Source organism: Pyrus communis, chromosome 4 (genome assembly GCF_041283825.1).
Source record: "Pyrus communis isolate YQ-2024b chromosome 4, ASM4128382v1, whole genome shotgun sequence".
Taxonomy (NCBI): domain Eukaryota; kingdom Viridiplantae; phylum Streptophyta; class Magnoliopsida; order Rosales; family Rosaceae; genus Pyrus; species Pyrus communis.
In genome coordinates, this window is record NC_142568.1 from 16,068,862 (window position 1) to 16,093,435 (window position 24,574).

General features: G+C 37.4%; 4 protein-coding genes across 6 annotated transcripts; all 4 read left to right on the plus strand.

Moving 5' to 3' along the window:
* Window positions 1-6,597: 6,597 nt before the first annotated feature.
* On the plus strand, window positions 6,598-9,867 carry LOC137721853 (actin-like). Its single transcript, XM_068460878.2, has 5 exons — window positions 6,598-6,865; window positions 7,451-7,520; window positions 7,650-8,043; window positions 8,911-9,524; window positions 9,615-9,867. The coding sequence occupies exons 2-5, from the start codon at window positions 7,461-7,463 to the stop codon at window positions 9,678-9,680; spliced, it is 1,134 nt and encodes a 377-aa protein (XP_068316979.1). The 5' UTR covers window positions 6,598-6,865; window positions 7,451-7,460; the 3' UTR covers window positions 9,681-9,867.
* A 1,231-nt stretch (window positions 9,868-11,098) lies between these two features.
* On the plus strand, window positions 11,099-14,112 carry LOC137723428 (dol-P-Glc:Glc(2)Man(9)GlcNAc(2)-PP-Dol alpha-1,2-glucosyltransferase). Of its 3 annotated transcripts, none has more exons than XM_068462625.2 (8): window positions 11,099-11,453; window positions 11,574-11,662; window positions 11,896-12,229; window positions 12,342-12,606; window positions 12,694-12,831; window positions 12,929-13,133; window positions 13,400-13,542; window positions 13,628-14,112. In XM_068462625.2, the coding sequence occupies exons 1-8, from the start codon at window positions 11,364-11,366 to the stop codon at window positions 13,885-13,887; spliced, it is 1,524 nt and encodes a 507-aa protein (XP_068318726.2). In that variant the 5' UTR covers window positions 11,099-11,363; the 3' UTR covers window positions 13,888-14,112. The 3 variants fall into 3 exon arrangements, with proteins under 3 accessions (XP_068318726.2, XP_088548750.1, XP_088548751.1); XM_088692624.1 differs by having other exon boundaries at window positions 11,379-11,453; window positions 11,937-12,229; XM_088692625.1 differs by lacking the exon at window positions 11,099-11,453 and having other exon boundaries at window positions 11,543-11,662; window positions 11,937-12,229.
* Window positions 14,113-14,819: 707 nt separating this feature from the next.
* LOC137723644 (pectin acetylesterase 5-like) lies at window positions 14,820-18,697 on the plus strand. Its single transcript, XM_068462841.2, has 12 exons — window positions 14,820-15,138; window positions 15,249-15,331; window positions 15,637-15,766; window positions 15,888-15,967; window positions 16,055-16,144; window positions 16,220-16,344; window positions 16,724-16,784; window positions 17,034-17,087; window positions 17,209-17,286; window positions 17,379-17,484; window positions 17,743-17,888; window positions 18,149-18,697. Exons 1-12 carry the CDS (start codon window positions 14,874-14,876, stop codon window positions 18,260-18,262), a joined length of 1,332 nt encoding a protein of 443 aa, XP_068318942.2. The 5' UTR covers window positions 14,820-14,873; the 3' UTR covers window positions 18,263-18,697.
* Window positions 18,698-19,089: 392 nt separating this feature from the next.
* On the plus strand, window positions 19,090-23,939 carry LOC137722524 (pectin acetylesterase 5). Its single transcript, XM_088692627.1, has 12 exons — window positions 19,090-19,420; window positions 19,516-19,598; window positions 19,745-19,874; window positions 20,001-20,080; window positions 20,178-20,267; window positions 20,573-20,697; window positions 21,128-21,188; window positions 21,516-21,569; window positions 21,687-21,764; window positions 21,846-21,951; window positions 22,527-22,672; window positions 23,513-23,939. The coding sequence occupies exons 1-12, from the start codon at window positions 19,180-19,182 to the stop codon at window positions 23,633-23,635; spliced, it is 1,317 nt and encodes a 438-aa protein (XP_088548753.1). The 5' UTR covers window positions 19,090-19,179; the 3' UTR covers window positions 23,636-23,939.
* Window positions 23,940-24,574: the final 635 nt, after the last annotated feature.

The following is a 24,574-nucleotide window of genomic DNA, read 5'->3' on the forward strand; positions in this document are numbered from 1 at the left end:
CCTAAATTTGTATAAATTAAAATCGTCTACCACTCAAATTACAACGCGTGAGACGGTGGAATAGTCAGACCATAATACATATTGGTTGTTAGTTTCTACCATCCATACCCATAAAGGATAATTAGAATTGTAGAGGAAAATAAATAGGGAGAGTGGGTCACCTCTCTGGATTAACCTAACCCAATAAAAATCTCAACCAAGTCATTAACTAAATGAGCGAAATTTCCTTAAATAGAAAGCCAACAAAAAAAAAAAAAAAAGAAAAAAAAGAGATAGTGATGGTGATGCTTTTGTAGCTTAGGATTCCTTCCCAAAACTCATGAAAAATAGAGGGAAAGGTTAGGATTTGGTAACCTTCCAATCCAAATCCAATGCGATATGATAAATTAGTTCAGAAATAACCAAACGAGATCGCGGTTTTGAGGGAAAAGCGTGGACCTCGTCCTTTGGGAGTGCATGGTTTTCATCATCAAAATTAGGTTTGTAGCTTTTGGGATTGCAAGATTTCAACTCCACCTTCCTTCCATGTAACTAACGTGAAGATAACGGTCCAATCCTTAATCATTAGGATTCTTTTTCTTGTTTCCACCCACCCTAATTTTCTCCCTCTTAATCTGGATTAGAAAGTGTGCACACTCTTTGACATTCACATTATGTTGATTTGCTAACCACCCAGTAGCGGAGCTAGAAATTTTTTACCGGATGGGAAAATTTTAAATCTTTATAAATAAAGAAACTTGATATCTTATTTTTCATAGTATCAGTGTGACATCCCACATCGCCCAGGGGAGTGATCCTTAAATGTATATTCCAATCCCTATCTAGCACGAGACCTTTTGGGAGCTCACTGGCTTCGGGCTCCGTAGGAACTCCGAAGTTAAGCGAGAAGGGGGCTAGACCAATCCCATGATGGGTGACCCACTAGGAAGTTGCTCGTGAGTTCCCAAAAACAAAACCGTGAGGGAATGGTAAGCCCAAAGCGGACAATATCGTGCTACGGTGGTGGAGCGGGCCCGGGAAGTGATCCGCCCCGGGCCGGGATGTGACAAATTGGTATCAGAGCCAATCCCTGGCCGGAAATGTGCCGACGAGGACGTCGGGCCCCTAAGGGGGGTGGATTGTGACATCCCACATCGCCCAGGGGAGTGATCCTTAAATGTATATTCCAATTCCTACCTAGCACGAGGCCTTTTGGGAGCTCACTGGCTTCGGGTTCCGTAGGAACTCCGAAGTTAAGCGAAGAGGGGGCTAGAGCAATCCCATGATGGGTGACCCACTGGGAAGTTGCTTGTGAGTTCCCAAAAACAAAACCGTGAGGGAATGGTAAGCCCAAAGTGGACAATATCATGCTACGGTGGTGGAGCGGGCCCGGGAAGTGATCCGCCCCGGGCCGGGATGTGACAATCAGCTAGCTTAAAAAAATTCACAAGGTGAGCCAAATTTTTTTGTAATTAAACAAATACGTGTTAAAATTAAACAAATCCAAACTTGTACATGTACAAGAAGTGATGAGAAAAATAATGTAAGAAAAAGAGATGGTTTGCAAACTGTATTATATAATTTTATATAGTTAAACCTAGAGAATTCGAATTAGTGACTAAATATTTGGTGGGCTACATTCGAAAATCATTCAAAATTACATGTAAAATTTTATTTTTCACCGCAAGATACCTGGGCTACAGCCTAGGGCAGCCCTTAACTTGGCTCCGCCAGTGTAACCACCTATTAAACGTGGGGTCTGTTTTACTAATTCAAGGACTTGGGGCGTGCTTAATTTGACTTTCATATGAGGTAACAATGAATCACTCGCTAACACCACACTCGACTCATCCATAATACAAATAATCACTTTAATGCTCTGCTTAGTTACAAATTCACGCTACTAGGCTTGGCGATAAGAAAGTGTACACTTAGTTTTTACCTTGTTAAAAGAGATTCTTAGTTCAATCTCATCAACAACATTAGTTTGGATATAAAAAAATAAAATAAAAAGTAAGAATGAGGCAACATATCTCGTAGACGAGAAATTTTTTCATACATCGGGATCAACACCACTGTGACAATCCAGCCCCTGATTATATGCAAAAGTCCCTCCAAATTGTCATATATTAGTAGCCAGGAATGCCACAATAGCCGTTACCCGCTTCCATCTTTATTCGCAATTTCTTACCCTCGTTGATGTACAAAGCCCACCACATCTGGATACGATAGAAAACTTAAATGCCAAATGGTAGAATACTTGTTACTTAGTACTACGGTCTAGTAATATTTTTCTTTATTTATAAGTAAAAACATTTAGATTCGATTCTCGTCAAAGGTGAATTTGAACTATATTATTGCTAGCCCATTGTGAGGCTAAGTCACCCCCTCCTCTTAGTGTGGATAATATTGTTTATTCAAAAAAAAAAAAAGATGGTAGAATACTTCACTTCTACACCTAGGACAAATGTTCAGTTGGAACTTGGAAAAATAAAAATAATATACAATTATTCCATTGGAAATATTACCGACCTCATCAAGAATTTCATCAAATCTTCAATTTTAAGAATCATAAGAGCATCTTCAAATGAGATGTCAAAAAGTGCTAAGTAGATGTTTAAGGGTAAAAATATATATAAAAAAAAGCAACAAAACTTTCTCGAACCGATGCTTCATTCCTGACGTGGAATAGCTTCTAGGCACTTGTTGCCTAATTTGACGTTGCTATCAAATTGAGCTTAATTTTGGGTTTTTAATAAACGGGCTCTCATTTAATATTAAAACTTTGGGCTAACTATAAGAATATGATTGGCTATCTGTTTTTAATATTTATTAGTTTTTTTTTTTTTTTGTCAAACGATAGATTTAGTTATATTAGATATTAAACTACCCACTGATGTGATTTGAACTCACACCGTCATGTAAGGGTACAACATTTTTCCACCACTGCGATAAAATGCCACTTACTTAATATTTATTAGTGCAATAAATACAACTCAAAAGGAGATGAAAATCAAATTGTATTTAACATATCGGTTGAAACAAAAAATTGTACAAGACGTTAAATTGCCAGATAAATCATTATATTCAAATTTTAAGTGTCCTTTAGTTTTGAAAATGAATGAACTAAACGTCAGAGAATATGGTTAGAAAGATCATCGGCTCGTATAGTAATGATGAGAGGTGAAATGACGTACAAAACAAAATATAAACAAACAATGTACAGAGGACACAAACTCGCATGGAGAGGGGACTATTGTAAAGGGCTTTTGCATATTCTTCGTCATGATTTTGTCCCCAATGCCAAGTTGCCAACCATCATGTCTCATGTCACACAAATACAATCATCCATCTCCAGCTCCAGATTCAACACCCTTCTCACGAATCTTCATCGGACTTTCGTTTATTAATTTAAATGTCTTATTAACAAGGCTGCCAATTGCAACCCTACCCAGAATACTCCTACCCTGGCTTGCAAGCTATATCACCCAACCTTTCTTGTTTTCTATTGTTCGGGCATGTTACTCTATAATTAATTTTCCCTTCTTTGGTTATTGCGATATCTATTAACAGCTGTTAGTCAATTATGTGCATGTGAGCGATTAATATCAACGGCCATACAATTGTTTATGTGCTTGTAAGTGATTAACATTAGAGGGTTGAATATATCCATCTATGTGCGTGTAGGTGATTTAGGTGATTTAACGTGCAGCTCGTATACTATACAACTCTATAAATTCAAAGTAATCAAATCTAACAAATTAGTCTTAGAGCATCTCTAATGGAGTAGGCAAATGAGTAGTCAACCCCATTTTGATGATCTACATTGGCAAAAATATGCTCCGGTAGTATTTACGTGCGAGTAAGTGATTAATATCAACGACTGACAGTTATTTACGTGCGTGTAAGTGACGAACGTCAACAGTTGGTAATCATTCATGTGCTTGTAAGCGACTTAATTAATGCACACATGTGTGTAACAACTCTAGAATTCTAAAGTCATCAAATCAAACAAAGTGATAGGTAGGTTGGATATGTAGAGATTTGATTGACTGTAATATCAGAGTTAGGAATAGTGAGCCTTCTATAAAACTAATTTTGGAGGATTAGTCAATTAATCATGAGATGAGGCTCACTACTTATCAATAATTAACAAACTACTTTTACAAAACAATAATAATAAACAAACTGCCTAAGTGATCCTCCTCCATGAAAGTCCTCACATAGCTCGATCGATCTCTCCATGCCCATTTGCCTATTTTTATCAACCATCAATATGTGGTAATTTTTAATATGCCAAAAATATAATCTAGAACAACAAGTGTCACTATACAATTAGTTGAATTTTTTTTAATTGTATAAGAACACTTAGTATTTCGAGCTATGTTTCCAGCACAATAAAAAATCTCTCCAATGTACGAAAGTATGCATGCACGTGTTATGTGTCGAATGGAAATTTGGGACCATAAACTGAAGGATGATTCATCAACTTTTGGAAGATGCCCTGTTGGGCCAATGGCTATGCAAAAAAGCAAAAACAACTTTATATTATCATCTTTGGAGTATAAATTAGAGGCCATTGCCCACTGGCCACGATGTTGTGTCGCTCGTTTAGTCATGGCTCTTATGTCAGGAAATCAGATCCGAGCTGGCCCAACACAACTTCCACAATCATGGCTATATGGACCTTGTTCTTGATATCCAGATTTACTAACATACTTTGCTATGGATGTGGACTCTAGTTAATATTAAAAATATATTAGTTGCTTGTATTATACTTTATCAATTTTGAAATTTTCAAATACCTGTCAACTTTATACTTTCAGATATACATTAAAGTATTCATTCTGAGGCACCCCTACCGAAGCACAATAGTTTATTTTCAACCTGGAGAGACCAATCACAATACAACACATGTCAACATCATAATAAAGCTCCTAGAGTCACACATCGATCGCGGATGAAAGCGTGCAACTCTCCTCAACTATAAAAATGTAGGAGACCATTCTCTTACATTTAATCCCTAATGTCATTATTGTACTCAAATCATTATTAGAACTTACTAATGATGATTATGCTTAAACCATTGTACTATGTAAACTCCAAATTATTAACGAGGACTCCTCTAGCCTCGTGAAAGTAGCCCAACTTAGGGTAAACCATGTCCATCTTGTGTTTGCTTCCATATCTTTATCTCTTTACGTATTATCCCCACTTAGTGACCATAACAACTTTGTGAATATCACAAACTTAACACTTTACGTTGTTATAAAGTCTCATTGTTTTTGTGCATCAACATTAGTATTGTGCTACAAATAGATAGTAAAAATAGTATTACTAATGTTAATTAAGCCTAACGTTCAGTGAGTTTAGTAATTAATCCCAAACCTTTCCCTGCTCCACCTAGCATGGGGTCTTTTCATATGTGATCTAGCAACGATACAACTTCAATTGCAGTTATCTCATGTCATGCACATCTTTGGACTAGAGACTGAATCAATTCATAGAAATTAGACTCAATTTGATCCGATTCAATCTATGGTTATTGGCCAATTAAATTCAAGCCAAACTAAATTGGACCGGTTACTTTATATTTATTTTTCACATGTCTCACTCTGAGTGGATGATTCTATGCTCGTTTACATAATTAATTTTGAAAATTCTTGGACTTTCTTTTTTTGTTTCCAAGTTTTAACCAAGGTGTTTAGTTGTTGGAAATACTTACTCTTGTTTTTATCTTGAGGAAATGACATCGGGTTATATGATAAGAGAAATCGAACGAATTCCTCACACTAGAATCTGCTAGCAACCCTTGAATTTACTAGAAATATAAAAAGATTGAATAATAGTCGATACGATTACAAACTAAATGTCAAGATGACCTATTTATAATGTAACATAAACCTAGAAACCGAATTAAATATAGTAAACATCATAATTCGCTAAAATTCAAATTAAATATAACAAGAAGTCTTGTAGATACCGTTGTTCTCTTCGAATCCGTATATTACGGGCCCAGCTGAATATGAGAAACCAGAATTGTGTCAATTTGGACAACACAAGGTCCAAAACTGCCACTTTTGGGATATAGCAACAACAAATAACCTATTGACATGTGAATTACTAATTCTTCAATCACTTTTGTTTATTTTTTGCTGCTTCCTTCTTTTAATTTTATTGCAATTGAAATAATTAATTTCTATCATCCATCATAATATTTCACTTTTGTGATTTCGAATCCGAAACCACCTTATAGGGAAGAAAAAAAATCAAATGGGCATGAACCTGGACAGACCCAACATGACTAAATCGAACCAAGCTTACCAAAGTCTTTCTTGAAATAGTTTAATTTAGCTTCGTTGATATGCAATTTAGTTTGACCAAATTGAACCGAAGCGAACCAATCCGAAGATTGTTACTATATACCAATACTCAAAAGAATGCATTTGCAATTCAGTGTAAAATAAGGGGTAAAACAGTAAATCACGACAAAAGATGGAAGAAAGCCCCACCACTAGAACCGGAATGGCACAGGACAACTGGATCCACAAGAGGCCCAGATCACAGTGACGCGTCGCGTGGACCGTATTTAAAGTCCCTTCCTGCAAAAGGACCAACGGTGGGGATTCGATTGAGACCGAATTTGCAGTGCATTTAATTTCGGGGGCGGAGTTCCAAATTTCATTCGCATTTCATTTGGCTCGGCAAAATTTGTGGATTTCCAATTTTTGTTTTTCCGCTCGTTTTTTCGTGTCCGCCCGTCACGCCCGTGCCTTTATCGTTTTTTGTTTCCATTTCGAACCAACACCCGAGGCCCTCAAGGCGGGTAGCAGCTCATCCGAACCTCAACCCCATAAACTCGCGTTTTCTAGGGTTTCGGAAACAGGTGAATCCCCCCCTCTCTCTCTCTCTCTCTCTCTCTCTCTCTCTCTACATTTCGATCCCGTTGTAATCGTGTAATGTGCTCAAGATTTTCAAGATTTTGGTTCCATTTTTTGGTGGATTTTGCTGTTTGGTGGTCGATTTTGCTGCATTTGGTTTTTGGTTGTGATGTTTGATCGGTCTGTGTAAATTTTGGTAGATTTGTGCCTTGATCTGTTTGTTTGTAGGTGATGAGGGGTTTCCATTGCTGATTTTTAATTAATTTTTGAAAAAAATAAGGAGCCAAGAAATATATATGAATTATGTTTGGATTTCAGTCTATTGTTTATCTTTATGCTTTTTTGGTTTTTGGTTTTCTTATTTCGGAATTGGGTTGGTGTGGATTTGATGTTGGCTATTCGTGTTTGTTAACTTCAATCTCTGTTGTATGCACACCAATGGCAATCGGTGTCGATTCCTATGCAGCGTTTGTGCGAGACAAGTGATAAGTCCATTCAATGTGATGCATATTGTTTGAGTTTATGTGTTGGGGTGAATTTAGGTTTTTAAATTTATGTGGTGTGGATTTGTCCTGTTTATTTGCTTGCAGGAAGTAGAAGATGGCGGAGAGCGAGGACATTCAGCCTCTTGTCTGTGATAATGGAACGGGAATGGTTAAGGTATGCGAAACAGATTTCCATCCCATCTTGTAGAATGTATAACAGAATATCAGTCTGTATGTATTTTAAGTGGTATGGGTCTAAGGTGCAAGAAAGTGGACTTAGTTTGGTTGAAACATTGTTGTATAGGCTGGATTTGCTGGAGATGATGCTCCAAGAGCCGTGTTCCCTAGCATTGTTGGCCGCCCTCGTCACACTGGTGTTATGGTTGGTATGGGTCAGAAAGATGCATATGTTGGGGATGAGGCTCAGTCCAAGCGTGGTATCTTAACCCTGAAATACCCAATTGAGCATGGAATTGTGAGCAATTGGGATGACATGGAGAAGATTTGGCATCATACCTTCTATAATGAACTTCGTGTTGCTCCTGAAGAGCACCCAATTCTCCTCACTGAAGCACCTCTCAACCCTAAGGCAAATCGTGAGAAGATGACCCAGATCATGTTTGAGACCTTCAATGCTCCAGCTATGTACGTAGCCATCCAGGCCGTGCTTTCTCTCTATGCCAGTGGTCGTACTACTGGTAAGCTATTCAATCAGATTAGATATTTCACTAACTCTGTTCTTTATGAAATTGTTTTTATGTTGCATGAATTGGTTTGGCCTTGTCGATAAACAAGCATTTTATGGTTCACCCTAAAATTTTCAAAAGAAAAAAGGTATGATAGGCGACTATCTTTAAATGAGTTCCCAGTAGATAATATGGGCATATGCAGTTTGTTTGGAATATCTTATGAATGCTTTTGAAATATTTGGGATATAGATTTATGGCTTATTTTTTGGTATGCCCTTGGAACTCTACAATCTCACTTTGCCCCCCGAAACTTAATTTGCGCTACTTTGCACCGTGGAACTCAATTTTTGCATCACTGTTATATTCCATTAGTTTTGAAAAAAAAAAAAAAACTGTTAAGTTCACTTATGTGACATGATTGGGTCCCACTTATTCCTGTAATAATTGCCATATGTACAAGATAATGTTAAAAACTATTTAATATTTTGAAATTGTTTAAAGAAATTAAAAATCAAATTAATGGAATTGTTTGAAGAATAAGTGGGAGCCAATCATGCCACATAAGCAAACTTAACATTTTTTTTTGACAAACTAATGGAAGCAAGGTGATGCAAAAATTGAGTTCCAGCCATGCAAATTAAGTTTCAGGGGGCAAGGTGAGAATGAAGTAGAGTTCCAAGGGGCATGCCATACAATAAGCCTAGTTTTATCTATGAGAATGATATTGGGTAAAAAGATCACTTTGGGTTTTCTTAGATCAGCCAATGCTTGTCGTAAAATTATGATATTTTGGGTTTGTGTTTGAATGGAACTCCAGATTGCTAGTGCTGAAGCCATTTCAACTGTGATTCATGTTTTCTATGTGCTTGTGTGCAGGTATCGTTCTTGACTCTGGAGATGGTGTCAGCCATACAGTCCCTATTTATGAGGGGTATGCTCTTCCACACGCCATCTTGAGGCTTGACCTTGCAGGTCGTGATCTGACTGATGCCTTGATGAAAATTTTGACTGAGCGTGGCTATTCATTCACCACCACAGCAGAGCGTGAAATTGTGAGGGACATGAAGGAAAAGTTGGCGTACATTGCTCTTGACTATGAACAGGAATTGGAAACTGCTAAAACCAGCTCTTCTGTTGAGAAGAGCTATGAGCTACCTGATGGTCAGGTGATCACCATTGGAGCGGAGCGTTTCCGGTGCCCAGAAGTCCTCTTCCAACCATCCATGATCGGAATGGAGGCTGCTGGTATTCATGAGACCACATACAATTCCATAATGAAATGCGATGTTGATATCAGGAAGGATTTGTATGGCAACATTGTTCTTAGTGGTGGTTCGACCATGTTCCCGGGAATTGCTGACAGAATGAGCAAGGAAATTACTGCATTGGCCCCAAGCAGCATGAAGATCAAGGTGGTTGCCCCACCAGAGAGAAAGTACAGTGTCTGGATCGGAGGCTCCATCTTAGCTTCCCTCAGTACATTCCAGCAGGTTTGTTTCTTAATACATTTACTTTGTTTTCCTGTGCAAACTGCTCTGTCAAAAGATTCTTACTAGAAATCCGAATTCATTTGGGTGCAGATGTGGATTGCGAAAGCTGAGTACGATGAATCCGGTCCCTCAATCGTGCACAGGAAATGCTTCTGAGAACAATCAAGGATAGGCGGAGGGATGATCATGGAAGGAAAATGCTGCTTGCATTCTTGTTCTCTGGTTTTGCTGTTATTTCGCTTTATATTACCTAAATGTCTGGACTATATGAGTTTGTAGGTTTACCGCTGGATTATTTGTAATTTTTCTGAATATGTTTTTATTCACAGTGATCATTTACTAATCCCTCTGCATCTGCAAGGTTTTTTGGTAGAATGTTGATTCTGGTTCATCTAATTTTTTCCTGTTCATGAAATTTTTGACGTGCGAATGATGGCTAGCATTGGTATTTTTCAATTCATTCGAAGAAAATTATGACGATGTTCCAAAAAGAAAAGGGAAATATGAACAACATATGCTAACAGCAAATTGACATATTTTTAGTTACAATGAAAAATAAAGACCAATCAGTGGTAAGAGTTTCCAGGTTGAGCATTTGGAAAATAGATTTTCACACGTTTTATTAGCATTATTTATTTATGACTATTAAATTAAGGGGATGTATTCAATTGAGACGTTGAGAGACTAATGAATTTATAAATTTATGGTTTTTATGGAGCATTGATTTGTAGAGATTCTATATAAAATTTTGATTCAATTCCTTCGAAATCGCATGGAGAGAGGTGAGATTTGTGGATGCTTAAAATACATTACAAAATCTCTCCAATTCTCTTTAATTCCTTAACTTTCTTAAATTATTTAAAATCAATTTTGTAATTGAATACATCTGGGATGTTGTAAACTTCTTTAAAATCCTAATTGATTACACCCAAATTTCTAAGGATTTTAATAAACTATCTTAAAATTCTAATTAAATACACCATGAATTTCAGAGAATCACTTAAAATCCTGATTGAATACCTTTAGATTAATTAAAAGAATTAAAATACCTCAAAATCCTAATTGAATACACCCTTGAATAAATCAGTTGGAATAAATGGTTATAATTAAACAGGAGTGTACAAGGTTAAAAGAAAAAGTCCAATGCTAAGTCATTCTCAAACGATTGACCAAAAAGAAAGGATAGTGCTATACAGTATTCACATACTCATTTAATTTTTACATTCCACACACACGTTGGTAATTTTTGATCATTAATAATCTTCAATTTATTCGATTCTGAAAATTGGAAGGGTGTGCGAGAAGTAAACATAAATGTGAAGGTCATTCTCAAACTCAAAGAAAAATAAAAACATCTTCCTTTTTTAATTTTTTTTAATTTGATGATTGAAAACATTTTACTTTCAGTTGCCCAATATTTTTATTGTGCTTCAGTCTATGCTGTGAATCGAATGAATGAAAGCTTGACTGCTTCCATGCGCGGCCAATAATACCAATAATTTATGTATTATATATATAAATTGTTTTTTTTTAATAAAATGTATATGGTTTTTAAGCAACTGTCGATAACCCCCAATTTGTTTACAATTAGGGCTTTGCAGAGAGGGGTAAATCAAAATTGGACTAGCAGGAAGGACTTGTTAAGACGTTGACGGGAACACTCTCGCCTGCCGAACCCTAACCAGACCTTCTTCCGACGATCAGCCAATAGAAATTTGGGATTCAGTAGTGCTGGTCCCAGTTGATACCACAGCTCGGGATGCTGGGCCACACTTTCCATTGCCTTATCCATGGAACCAAACAGACCCTTTGGATTTGATCCTGTAACAGCAGAGAAACATGGGTAGGATTGCCGTGGCCACGATTGTGAGCCTGTGGATAATTCCCATCTCCATCCTCGTCAATCACATTGTTCCCGAGCCCTACATGGTAATCCCCCCAAGGCAGCAACTTTCGTCGATTCAATTCAATGGGAATTTTTTGTATTTAGATTTTTGGGTTGTGTGAATTTTGTTTTGAGGAATTGGTAAATAAATTTACGATCTGTAGGATGAGATATTCCATGTACCTCAAGCTCAACAGTACTGTAATGGCAATTTCAGAAGCTGGGATCCCATGATCACCACTCCTCCTGGCCTGTATGTTCTTTACCATTTCTGAATTTCTGAATTTTTTTACTTTTTTGTTGTTAATTTGCTTTGAACTTTGTATTCCGCCAGCTGATTTGTAAATGCGAAAGACGGGTTTTAATTACTTTTGGCAAATTAATTGGCTTTGATATGTTTTGAACTTTTGATTGAGAACTTAAGAATCATGTTGTATCACAGTATTTAGCAGGGAATTTAACATGTGCAACGCTAAACTTTTGCAGGTACTATCTTTCACTAGCTCATGTTGCGTATTTGTTTCCAGGCATGTCATTGGTAAAAGCAGCCCTGTCGTTTTCTGAAGGCTGCTCCACAGCGATTCTTCGCTCTGTCAATGGTGTTTTGGCGGTATTTTGCAGCATTCTTGTGTATGAGATAATCATTCACTTGAGACCGGCTCTTGATGAAAGAAAAGCAACACTTTACACGGTGGTGCTAGCCATGTACCCGCTTCATTGGTTCTTCACTTTTCTCTATTATACAGATGTTGTGTCGCTTGCGGCAGTGCTCGCTATGCATCTTGCGTGTTTGAAGAAGAATTACTGGTTTAGTGCATTGGTAAAGGCTTAAGTCTCTTCCATATGTCATTGTATGATTTTGATGCAAGCACACATGTGCTACGCCTATATGTTTTGTCAAGTGGTAACTTTGTTTGATGTTGGTAATGCAGCTTGGTGCCGTGGCAGTTGTTATTCGGCAAACAAATATTATATGGATGCTTTTTGTTTGTTGCAGCGAGGTTATAAATATTACAATGGCTGACCATAAAGATAAGATAGATGTAGACGACACAATTAGGATAAAAGGTCAGCCAACTCCTTCAAACACTGTTACGTTAGGCTCAAACTTGAGAAAGCGGAAGGCCAGCACTTCAGTGGATAGGGGAACACATTTAATCTCGACTAGAAAAGTTTCTTATCAAACTTGCAAATTAGGTTTGTCCTCTTGCAAACACAGTTGCTCACACCATGCAGTGGATTTTTTTATTCTCAAAGCTTATAGCAGATGACATTCTATTGCAGGTTTTCTTGATGAAATTAAGGCCATCTTTCCAAAATTATGGTACATGAAGTTGGAACTATTGTTTTCTTTTAGCCCTTTTATTCTAGTATTAGCAGCCTTTATTGCCTTTGTTCGGTGGAATGGGAGTGTGGTTCTGGGTATGACTCATCCTTCTGTTGTTGATTTGTGTTACACATTGTGGTTTATGAAGTTGCCTTTACTTCTGTTGTCTCATACCATGTCCAAATGTTGCAGGTGCAAAAGATGCTCATGCAGTTTCTCCGCATTTTTCACAGATCTTGTATTTTGGTCTATTTTCTGCCCTTGCTATGGCTCCTACACTCTTTAGTTTGAGACAAGTTGTAGATTTATTCCGGTCAATGTGGAAGAATAAGTTCCTAACCTTCTTTCAGATGTCTTTGGCACTCAGTGCTGCCTTCATCGCTGTCCATTTTTTCAGGTCAGGCCTATTTAACATTTGAGTTCAATGCTTTTAGAATAATAATTGCATTCAATTTATGGACGAGGAAATAGGTCAGCTGATATGGAGGTCAATTTTTCAATTGATATTTGAGAAAAGCAACTTTTCAAGTGTTTGTTTTAACGTTTTCTCCAATTCCAAGAACGGTGAATGTTTCCTGTGCTGTTTTCACGTCCAATGCAGCATAGACATTCATTCATAACCTTAATGTTACAAATCATGATGTAATTTCTTGACTGCTGCAGCATAGCTCATCCCTATCTTCTGGCTGACAATCGGCATTACCCTTTTTATCTTTGGCGGAAAGTCATCAAAGCTCATTGGTCAATGAAGTTCCTTCTAGTCCCACTTTATGTTTATTCATGGCTTTCCATCGTCACTAGATTGGGTCGGTATACAGCTCTTGGTCATCATACGTGTCAATCCTCCTTGTGTTTTTGTCCCTAAGACTTGTTTCTGTTTCACTTCGGCAGGGAAATTTCAGAGGAAGATCTGGGTGCTGGCATTTTTCTTGGCTACTGCTGCAGTTTTGGTTCCCGCACCACTGATTGAGTTTAGATATTATACTATTCCATTCTTTTTCTTGATCCTACATTCCCATACTGATGATTATCGAACTTGGCTCGTCATGGGGGTCCTGTACATAATCGTTAATGTCTTCACAATGATGATGTTCTTGTATCGACCATTCCATTGGTCCCATGAGCCAGGGACCCAACGGTTTATATGGTAGGTGCTAGCTAGATTCACCCATAGATTCCAAAAAACCTGTTCAGGTCCATAGAAATTCAAAACCTTCATACTAATCAGATTCCGGCACGGGGATGCCGATGTAGCGTACTTGTGATCCATGCTTTACTTTTCCTTCTTGTTTTTGAAACTCTATTGAGTATCCATTGCAGCATTGTATAAACTGAATTCATTTATAGGAATGAATGAAAAGCTTTGTTTTTCCTTACCCATATGAATTTGAATCATATTTTCATTGTTTCCATCCCATGTTAATGCGGAAATCCAGGCTGTTTGCTCAATAGTTTTTAACATTCGAAACAATAACGCGAATGTAGACACGTAAAATTGATCACATGGTCGATAGTATCTAGAAGCAATGGGCTCTACCACTTCAATGTGGGACCGACTTGCACTAAGCAATGTGTCTAAATAGCCTTACTTAAGCGAAAATGAGAGAATGAATGAATAAGAGGGTTTAAAAATGCGAGAAGGAAAGGGAATCAGAACAATTCTCTCTAGTCGATTTGATTCCTGATTTTTAGGTATTTGATAATGATGGAAAAAGTTGTATTTTTCCGATCCTTTATATGTAAGTAAACCTAACAAAAAGTTAACGAGTAAAATGATTTTCATATCCATATTTTAGTAAACATAAGGAACTCAAGAATTAAATAAGCACAAATCTAGTGTTTTTTCTAAAAGACATTTAAAGTGTTTTTGAAAATCAAAATCAATTTTACAAAGGGCGTTTTCAAAATCATTTTAAAAAAACTTCGTAACGAGATAATTGATTTTAGCTTGAAAAATATGAAGGGGATTATGTGTTTGGTTGACCGTGGTCAACACTCAACAGTGATCTTCCGTTGTTCACGCGCCACGAGCTAGCAAGGTCACAAGTTGAAAGCCACGGAAATCGGAGGTAGCTTGAAATGCAAGCCATGGAAGTTACGTCTCTCTGCAACCTCGAACCTCAAACACTGACGAGCCATGGTGATGGAGAAAGTCGGGTCAAATTCTATGGCGAATATTTCTGGGCTTCGCGGCCCGCTGTGGTGGATGCAGTGGGCCAAGCGTGGCTGGGCAATCGCTGCCGTCGGATTCACCGTCTTCGTCTTCGTCTTCGCTCTCTCTGTCGCCTCCTACTATCGGAGTTCCGAGCCGGAGTCCAACACCGCGAACTCATTTCATCGCATCACCACCTCCGATTTGATCGACCTGACATTGTTGCACAGCGCCAAAGATAGAGGCGCCCGTACTGCACCGTAACCCTTTGCTAATCAAATTTTAATTACCATGTGTTTCAGCTCCTAATTATTTTCTCCTTGATTTGATTACCCTCTTGTTTAATTTATGGTTTTGCAGTTTGTTTAGATGGAAGTTTGCCTGGCTACCATTTTCAAAAGGGATTTGGATCCGGCGCCAAAAATTGGCTACTTTTCATTGAGGTCTTAACATTTCAAAATTCTTATGTTGTTGGAAAGGCGCAGAGATAACTGGTTATGAACTTTTAATCGAAACTGGAATTGGACGGATACTAAACAGACAATAAAATGCCCTAAACCTTAGTGTTACATGCGTTATGTTTCCCGATTAATAATTTTTTTAAAATTTTGTAACCAGTTCTGTTTGTGCATATTTCTTACAATTGTTTTGTTCAATTTCATTGCATTTACATGTTCTAGTTGGTTTGTTTATTAAGATGAAAAAACTATGTGTAATGGATTTATTAGGTTGAAATGTTGAAATGTAGGGTGGAGGTTGGTGCAACACAATAGAATCATGTATTTTGCGTAAACATATGCATTTAGGATCTTCCAAACATATGGGACGTCGAGTTCACTTTACTGGGATTTTAAGCCCTTACCCTGACCATAATCCTGGTAATTATATTCTGCTCAGTTGCTTCGTATATGTACGATCACCATAATGCTTAATTATTTGTAGTTTTAACTCAAACTGTTAACTGATGTGATTCAATTCCAATTTTGGAGCATTCTCTAGGATTCTTTAACTGGAACCGAGTCAGAATACAGTATTGTGATGGCGCATTTATAGCCGGTCACCCTGATAATGAGTTGAAGGTAAGTTATGTTTGGAGATTTTCTGCCTTGTTTGAGAATCAGTAGTAATTTTATTAATGGAGGTTTTATTGCTCTTCAATGGTATAGAATGGAACGGAACTTTTCTTTAGGGGCCAGCTCATCTGGGAAGCAATTATGGATGAACTCTTGTCATTTGGCTTGTCAAAAGCGGAACAGGTATCAATCTTACAGGCCCTTCTTTCGGGCCCTTCTTTTGGGAAGCAATAATGTGTGTGAATAACAATCTTACAGGCCCTTCTTTCGGGATGCTCTTCCGGTGGGTTGGCAGCTCTTATACATTGTGATGAATTTCGACATCTTTTGCCTAAGGATGCCACTGTCAAATGTCTAGGCGATGCGGGTTTTTTTCTTGATGAGTATGTTTTATGCATACCAGTTCCTTCTGCACCAATATCTTTTAGCTAATCTGCTTAGCATGAAGTTTTTCTAGGATCATATACTTTCACATGTGAACTCTTCGAGGGCCATAATTTCGTTCTTATCTTTGCTGTTTCCTTATTCTACTGTTCCTAGTTCATACATTAGGAAATAAGACCTATCACAATCGAACACCTTTGAACCATTCTCTTTTCTATCAAATTTGCAATTCTCCCTCTCAAGCTACACTAGGAATGTTGAAATTCTTGCAAGGTCTTACTAACTACTTGTTCTACGTGTATAAAGCCCTTTTTCTTAAAGCATCATCTGTGCTCTTACAAGTGATCACATAGCTACATTCTGTTTCGTACATTTCAGGAAAGATGTTCTCCACAATCCTACCGTGAGATCTCTCTTTCGTGATGTTGTCAACCTTCAGGTTATGCTCTAACATTGACGATACTAGCTTATACAATCCCTTTCTTGGTGATACTTATCCTAGTTTTTGGGTATAACTTTAGTTACTACCTAGGTGATAGTGTAGGGTTGTTGGGTTTGACGGATGGAATGAATATGAGGTGTAACATCATGTGTCAATATAATTTTCAATCTTTAATATCGTACATCTGTTAATTCTTATTTTAGACTCTGGCATGTCATACTGATTTTCTTATTCACGCTGTGTCAGGGGTTAGCGAAAAGTTTGAACAAGGATTGTGTTGCAAGAATGGAACCAGATATGGTAGATTTTATTTTCTTCTTTTTTATATGGTACCAATGGTTAAATTTGGGATGTTCTTATTTTTCCTCTAGTTTATGGTTTTTAACACAGCCCCAATCATTTGTTGTGAACTTTTATGCAGTGTATCTTTCCTGAAGAAATTGTTAAAAACATCAAAACCCCCGTGTTCCTCGTTCAATCAGCTTATGATTTTTGGCAAGTAAGCTTCCTCAGAAGTCAACGCTTCATTTGCTTATCATCTGAATTTGACTTACATCCCTTTTCTCTTTTTTCGTATGTGATGATCATTAGATACAAAATACCTTGATACCTAAAGCATCTGATCCACATAGCTACTGGGAAAAGTGCAGACTGAACATTTATAATTGCAATTCTACCCAGGTTGAAATACTTCTAGGTATGTATATACCACTGTCGTTAGTCAAAAGGTAGATTTTTGTTCAGGGTCTTCATGTTATATTACATTGAAACTAGGATTCTTACTGTCTTTCTACCAATTGCAAATGCAATCAGCGGGCATTACCTGCAGCATCACTAGCTCGAGGCCTCCTTTATGGAAAATATGATTCATTCATCGGACACTAATTGGTTGTATAACGAAGAATAGCTGTAAACAAAATACCGTGGCAAAATTAACTCGATTCATTTTGTACAGGTTTCAGGGGATCTCTGCTGAAGGCGTTGAATGATTTCGAGAAAAATAAGGAAGGAGGAATGTTTATAAGTTCTTGCTTTATTCATTGCCAGACATTGATGACTGAGATATGGAATTCGCCGAAATCTTTAAGGATAAACAACAAGGTGAGGACAGTTTTATCATTTGTATTCGAATGCCGTTATCATATGGAGATTTCTTGTTAACTCAAACATGGTGACGGAAGTTCTATCATCCCAGCCGTATATTTCTCTGTGAGACAGATGAAAGCATAAATACCATAAGCTTAAGCTGCTTAGTGTTATCAAATCAAAATCTGTTTTTCTTTCATTTGTTTCTTGGTTTTCTGTCACTTTCTTAACTAAACTTGGCATCTGACTGTTTTGAGCTTTGCTATTCCGAATAGACAATTGCGGAGTCAGTGGGGGACTGGTACTTCAATCGAAGTGCAGCGAAGCTAATAGACTGCCCGTTTCCATGCAATCCGACCTGCTACAATGTGAATTTCACTCGAGGTTGATTGAACTCAAGAAACGCTTTCAACTTTTCAACTGTTGTTCCGAACTGTAGATCTTTGGAGCCTCAGTTCACCCTAGTGAAAATTCTACCCTCCTTGTCCAGACTCCGAGCACGATCCTATCGCTGTAGATATTGAGAAAGAGGGTGTGCAGAGAAAATTTAACACAGTTTATAGCTGCTGTCTCTTCTTTTTACAGGGAGGAGGAAACGTTGTTTTTTACCTTCAAAGGCTGGAGACCATTTTGCTACAGCTTAGTGATGTAGCTGTGCATAAAAAGACGATAATGTACGTCATTTTTGTAACCAAAAAGTGTCTAGTTTTTTCTATTAAGTGACCTTTTTTTGGACTGTCAGTAACAATTTAATCTTGTATTAATATTTTTACTCGTTATATTTGGACCGTTGAATCACAAATACAAAACCCAAAATTCTAAAACTAGTTTCTTGAGCTACAAGACCTCTATCTATTCCATGAGCTAAGGCAAAAGAGCGCGCTATTTGTTATATTACGTGCTCATTAATAATCGTCTCATGTGAATTAACGGCTAGTTGTCACTCATGTGTTGAGAGTCTAACATTTTTTTTAGTATGCAACACATTTTTTCTGCTTCAAAATAATGCTACCCTTCTTTTTGGTCTGAAAATAATGGCCTACCTTTTCTTCTTCTTTTTTTTTTTTTTTTTTTGTTGTTGATAATAATGCCTCATTCTATGGATTTATTCTATAAAACATTGTTTCTTGCTAGAAAAGCAAAAAAAAAAAAAAAAAAAACAAAAAAATTAAAGTAAAATTAAAAAACCAAAAACCAAAAACAAAAAAAACAAAATAAAGCTTCTTGTCTTAATGAAAACTGGCAGTTAGTTTTTCAGTGTCCGTTTGACTGCGTGAGCAGAGCACCGGAGGCAGTCAGTCAATTGATGGTGGGGTCAGTGGCGAATCCCAGGCTTCGCAGCCTGCTATGGTGGCGAAGATGGGCCAAAAAGGACTGGGCAATCGCCGCCGTCGGATTTACCGTTATCGCTTTCGCTCTCACTCTCCTCTCCAACTCTTGGCGCGACGAACCAGACTCCGAAATCTCCCGCCCGTTTCTTCCCAACGCCGCCGCCTTCGATTTCGTTGACTTGACCTTGCTGCGCAACGCCAAAGATAGAGGCGCCCGTACTCAATCCCATCCCCTCTACTTTCCAATATCTCTCTCTCTCTCTCTCTCTCTCTCTCCCCCCGCCCTAATTGTTTGAATTTTGGTTTTGCAGTTTGTTTGGACGGGACTGCCCCTGGCTACCATTTCAGGAAGGGATTCGGATCCGGCGCCAACAATTGGCTGCTTCACATTGAGGTCAAAATTCTATCCCTGTGCCTTTTTTTTACAGGTCTAATACATATTGTTCCATTCAATTTCATTGAATTTGCATATGCTAGTAGATTTTTATGTTTAGAATGGAAAATTGTGTGATGGGTTTGGTTAAAAAATCGAAAATGTAGGGTGGAGGTTGGTGCAATTCGATTGAATCGTGTTCTTGGCGCAAAGGTACTCTACTAGGGTCTTCTAATTACATGGATCGTCGAGTTCCCTTTTCTGGGATTTTGAGCTCTCATCCATCACAAAATCCTGGTAAGCTTGATTTTATTTGGCTGCTATTTTTATTCCCGTAACGCTTCGTTTTGTAATTCTAGCTCAATCTAAGTTGTTGGCCATCTTATTGATGTGATTCAATTCATTGTTTGGAGCATTCTCTAGAATTCTTTAACTGGAACAAGGTCAAAATCAGATACTGTGATGGCGCGTCCTTCGCTGGCCACCCGGAAAATGAGCCTAAGGTGCATTGTGTTTGGAGATTTTGCTGCCTTGTTTTAATTTTATAAACGGAAGAATGTAAGCTGTTAATTTAACATTGGCTGTTCTTCTATTTCATAGAATGGATTAGGACCTTTTTTTAGGGGCCAGCTCATCTGGGAAGCAGTTATGGATGAACTCTTGTCAATTGGCTTGTCAAAAGTGAAACAGGTATCTCGTGGTTACTTTTGGTTAAGCTCTATTTGAATAATATGAACTGCAGTTCACAGCTTTTAAACATCAGAAATTTTCTATGCATGTATCGATGATTATGACAATACAAGATGTCTTTTTCACTCTCGTTCTAAGAGCTGGTTTCATTAATATTATAATGATATGATTGGACCAGCAATTGTAATACCATTCTCCGCAAGAAAAGTATTATTTTCCACCGTGAACTAATTGAAAGCTACTCATCGAGACTATTACAATGAGTGGTCTATTTCTGCTAATACGTATGAGTGGCACTCTTACAGGCCCTTCTTTCAGGATGCTCTGCTGGTGGGTTAGCGACTCTTATACATTGTGATGACTTTCGACATCTTCTGCCTAAGGATGCAACTGTCAAATGTCTTGCTGATGCAGGTTTTTTCCTTGATGAGTATGTTTTTTGCGTACTAGTGCCTTCGGCACCTACATCTTTTAGTGAACCTGTTCAAGATGAAATCTTTCTAGGATTATACAAGGATCATATTTCTTTGTGTTCGCTTCCAGGATCATATAATATCTCCTAAATCATAAATTTCATAAAATGATGGTGTTGCCTGATTCTACTCACTCATTTTCATACCTCAGAATATGAGACCCATCAAAATGGAACACCTATGTACCACATTTTTCTAAAATGATTGAAATTTTTCCTATCAAGTAACAGTAGGATTTTTTAAATTGTTTTGCATGTACGATGCTTTTCCCTTTTTTCCTATCTAGTGCATCCTCTGTGCTCAGGATAGTGAATTCATAAAGAAATAGGAGATGTAGAGAGAGAAAGAGGCAAAGTTTTGAGCCATTTTCTGTTTCCTACATTTCAGGGAAGATGTTCTCCAGCATCGGACGATGAGGTCTTTCTATAATGATGTTGCCATCCTTCAGGTTAGCTTTGATCTTTACTATTACTAGCTTATGTAATATTTATATTTTTTTATCACTCAATGTTTTTTGTAGAAACTTAATTCTATCAAATTCTGTCAGATCTGCAGGATCCACCATTTGATTATGAGATGTAAAAACTAGTCGATATGTTTTTAATTTATATGGATCCATCTGCTTGTTCTTTTTTGTGAGTCTGACACATCATATATGAGAAAGGGTTTCATTCATCTTGGTCTATATCACTTAATGACGGGAAGCTTTAGGACATTAGTCATTAAACTGTACCTTCATTGCTTTCTCTTGCTTATTTTTCTGTTGCGCTGTCAGGGTTTATCAAAAAGTTTGAACAAGGATTGTCTTTCAAGGATGGAACCAGCTAAGGTAGTTGTTCTTTTCCTCTATATGGTGCCAAATAGTCAAATTTTATAGCTTATTTTTCTGCTCAGTTATGATTTATAACACAAAGCCCCCATTTTTTGTTGTGAACTTCTACACCAGTGTCTCTTTCCTGAAGAAGTTATTAAACACATTAATACCCCAGTGTTTCTTGTCAACCCAGCTTATGATTTTTGGCAGGTAATTTTCTTCAGAACCCAAGCTTCATTTACTTGTTATCAGAAATTGATTTGCATTCTTTTATCATTTTTATGACATTAGGTACAACATATCTTGATACCTGAAGCAGCAGATCCACAGGACTATTGGAGAAAGTGTAAACTGAACATTCACAATTGCAATCCCAGCCAGCTTAAAACACTACATGGTAATTAAATTTGAGAAAACCAAATTATATATTGCCCGACTGTCAAGGAAAATCACATACACATAATGCTGTTCTGACTCTATGTAGCTAAGCATGCTTGTGACCCACTCTTCATGTGCTACATCCCAATGATCTGATAACTGTTAATTCAGGTGGTTGATCGTAACCATCTATAGATTTTTGTGGACTATAAACCAGCATATTTGCACACTGCATGCTGTGATGAGCAGGAAGTTTTGAGTCTTCTCATCACATTGCATTTAAAGTAACCTATGAATTTATGAAAAATGTTACCCTAAGAATCCTAGAGTCTGTGCACCATGAACCAGCATCTTTTACAGTTGCAAGTTGCAACAGTGGGCATTACTAATGTTAACTTCACAGATGTACATTGTCAAACTAGGGGATTATAGTATTGGTTCATCTTACATGTATTTTGTAGCTTCACTAGCTTCAGGCTTCTTGTCAATCGAAAAATAGAGTCCCAAGATAGGTCCTTGCAATTTGTTCTATAAAGAAGTGTAAATATAAACAGAATATTGTGGCAGATTAACATATCAACTTATTTCATACAGGTTTCCGTGATTCTATGCTGAAAGCACTGACTGAATTCCAAAAAAATACGGAAGGAGGAATGTTTATAAATTCATGTTATATTCATTGCCAGACGTGGATAACCGAGACATGGCATTCACCCACTTCTCCACGAATAAACAATAAGGTGTGGAAATTTTAATCATCTCATTCCCTTATTGGAAAACAAATGGTTTTGTGTCATTTTTAAACTACCTTTCTGACCGATTTGAACTTTCATAGACAATTGCGGAGTCTGTGGGTGCTTGGTACTTTAGTAAGAATGCGGTAAAGCAAACTGACTGCCCATTTCCATGCCATCCCACCTGCTATCATATAAATCTCACTGCTCTATGTCATTTTGTTTATTGAACTCAAGAAAACTTCCAACTTTCTAGTGGATTATTCCCAACTTTAAATATTTACTTCCTGGCGGAAATCTTCCCCTATTGTTTATGCTCCTATCCCTGTAGACATTAAGAAGGAAGGTATCTATCAAACACGAAAGGAAAATAGAGACTAGGTGTGAAGAAAATGGAATAACAGTTTATACTTGCCATCATGTTACAAGTTTTTTATATAGAGGAGAGAAACACTTTTTAATATGATGTTCTATGTGCTTTCAATGTAGTAATTGTTCTTTGTGATGGTAACATGTATCCCCTGGATATCTTTTGTACTTTGCTTTCCAGAAAAAAGATTTAGCAATGAAAATACAGAGACTGGAGACAGGATGAAAGTATAAGGATCTTCCTCCCCTTTGCTTGTTTGCTCACTTTCCTTGAGGTTTTCGAAATATAAATGTATATGTATATGTATATATATGTTGTATTCTTATAAATGTTTCTGTTCATGCAACTGAGTGCCTAAATACCATGAGTTTGGCATTACGGCATCAAAATCTGCTCATCTTTTTTGTTTGAAAAAAAATGGTTTTCTGTCATTTTTCATCCTGAACTTGTTATCTGACTGGTTTGAACTTTGATAGACAATTGCAGAGTCTGTGGGCGACTGGTACTTTGGTCGAAATGCAGTAAAGCAAATTGACTGTCCATTCCCATGCAATCCCACCTGCTATCATATGAATTTCACTACTTTCTCACGAGGTTGATTGAACTCAAGAACGCTTCCAACTTTCTGGTAGGTCCATCTGTAGAAATTGACAATGAAGGTGTGTAGCATAAAAAGGGAAAACGAAGAGAAAAAATGGTTTATACATTGATATCACATTTTCACTTGTTTACATAGAGAAGAAAGGCATCCTGCAATTTCTATCAATCAGATGAAATGTTTGCCTTTCAATGTAGTAGTGATACTGCTTAAACAGCTTTGTACCTTGCTTTCCGGATTCTCATCCTTGCGTTCGTAGTAACTGTTTTTTTTGGATGCAATTTTATGATTATATCCTTTGATTATTTTTCCCCAAAGTTTATATTTCTGTTTCTCTCGGGGTGGGGAACCAAAGATTTTAACCTGCATTGCCTGTGAGGAAGATGCCTGGCTTTACGGAGTATCTCTTCATTTAATTGGTTGCCAACTACATAGGAAATAGACGAATCGTTCGAATTTTATCGGATGTCCCCGAAGAAACTACGTAGGTTTGAGACTTTGAAGAACTTCATATGCATTCTGTAGTTTGGATCCCTTTACCACTTAAGAGTCATTTTATCTTGAATTGCTCCTGAATTTATTTTTAACGTCTTGCTTTGCCTCCCACTGTTAAGTCTAAAAACATATGTTAAATTTGCTGACGTCTTGTGTGAGAATTCTGGGTCTGGCAACGGACCATGCTTCCGTGTGGATCTATACACATAAGACACCTACAACATCCCCTAATTTGTCATGCTAACCTTGGCCTATTTTTTGGTACAAATTTTTGTCTCACGTAAAGTGAACATCATATGTGCTACATCATCAAATTTAACACATTTTAGTTGAATTTGATGGTGGGGGGAAAAATGTAACACAAACAGTTGATTTCATAGGCAAATTAGGTCAAAATGACTATTAAGGAGCAAAGAGGGATTTCAAACATCTATTGGAAAACATT

Excerpts from the sequence above, each read along its gene's own strand:
- LOC137721853 (XM_068460878.2), top strand. The coding sequence starts at position 7,461 with ATGGCGGAGAGCGAGGACATTCAGCCTCTTGTCTGTGATAATGGAACG. Across the intron at positions 7,521-7,649 it reads ATGGAACGGGAATGGTTAAG|GCTGGATTTGCTGGAGATGA; the intron begins GTATGCGAAACA and ends ATTGTTGTATAG. Across the intron at positions 8,044-8,910 it reads TGCCAGTGGTCGTACTACTG|GTATCGTTCTTGACTCTGGA; the intron begins GTAAGCTATTCA and ends GCTTGTGTGCAG.
- LOC137723644 (XM_068462841.2), top strand. The coding sequence starts at position 14,874 with ATGGTGATGGAGAAAGTCGGGTCAAATTCTATGGCGAATATTTCTGGG. Across the intron at positions 16,785-17,033 it reads GTGATGTTGTCAACCTTCAG|GGGTTAGCGAAAAGTTTGAA; the intron begins GTTATGCTCTAA and ends ACGCTGTGTCAG. Across the intron at positions 17,889-18,148 it reads CTTTAAGGATAAACAACAAG|ACAATTGCGGAGTCAGTGGG; the intron begins GTGAGGACAGTT and ends TATTCCGAATAG.
- LOC137722524 (XM_088692627.1), top strand. The coding sequence starts at position 19,180 with ATGGTGGGGTCAGTGGCGAATCCCAGGCTTCGCAGCCTGCTATGGTGG. Across the intron at positions 21,570-21,686 it reads CAAGGATGGAACCAGCTAAG|TGTCTCTTTCCTGAAGAAGT; the intron begins GTAGTTGTTCTT and ends CTTCTACACCAG. Across the intron at positions 21,765-21,845 it reads CAGCTTATGATTTTTGGCAG|GTACAACATATCTTGATACC; the intron begins GTAATTTTCTTC and ends TTATGACATTAG.
- LOC137723428 (XM_068462625.2), top strand. The coding sequence starts at position 11,364 with ATGGGTAGGATTGCCGTGGCCACGATTGTGAGCCTGTGGATAATTCCC. Across the intron at positions 12,832-12,928 it reads GAATGGGAGTGTGGTTCTGG|GTGCAAAAGATGCTCATGCA; the intron begins GTATGACTCATC and ends CAAATGTTGCAG. Across the intron at positions 13,543-13,627 it reads TTCCATCGTCACTAGATTGG|GGAAATTTCAGAGGAAGATC; the intron begins GTCGGTATACAG and ends TCACTTCGGCAG.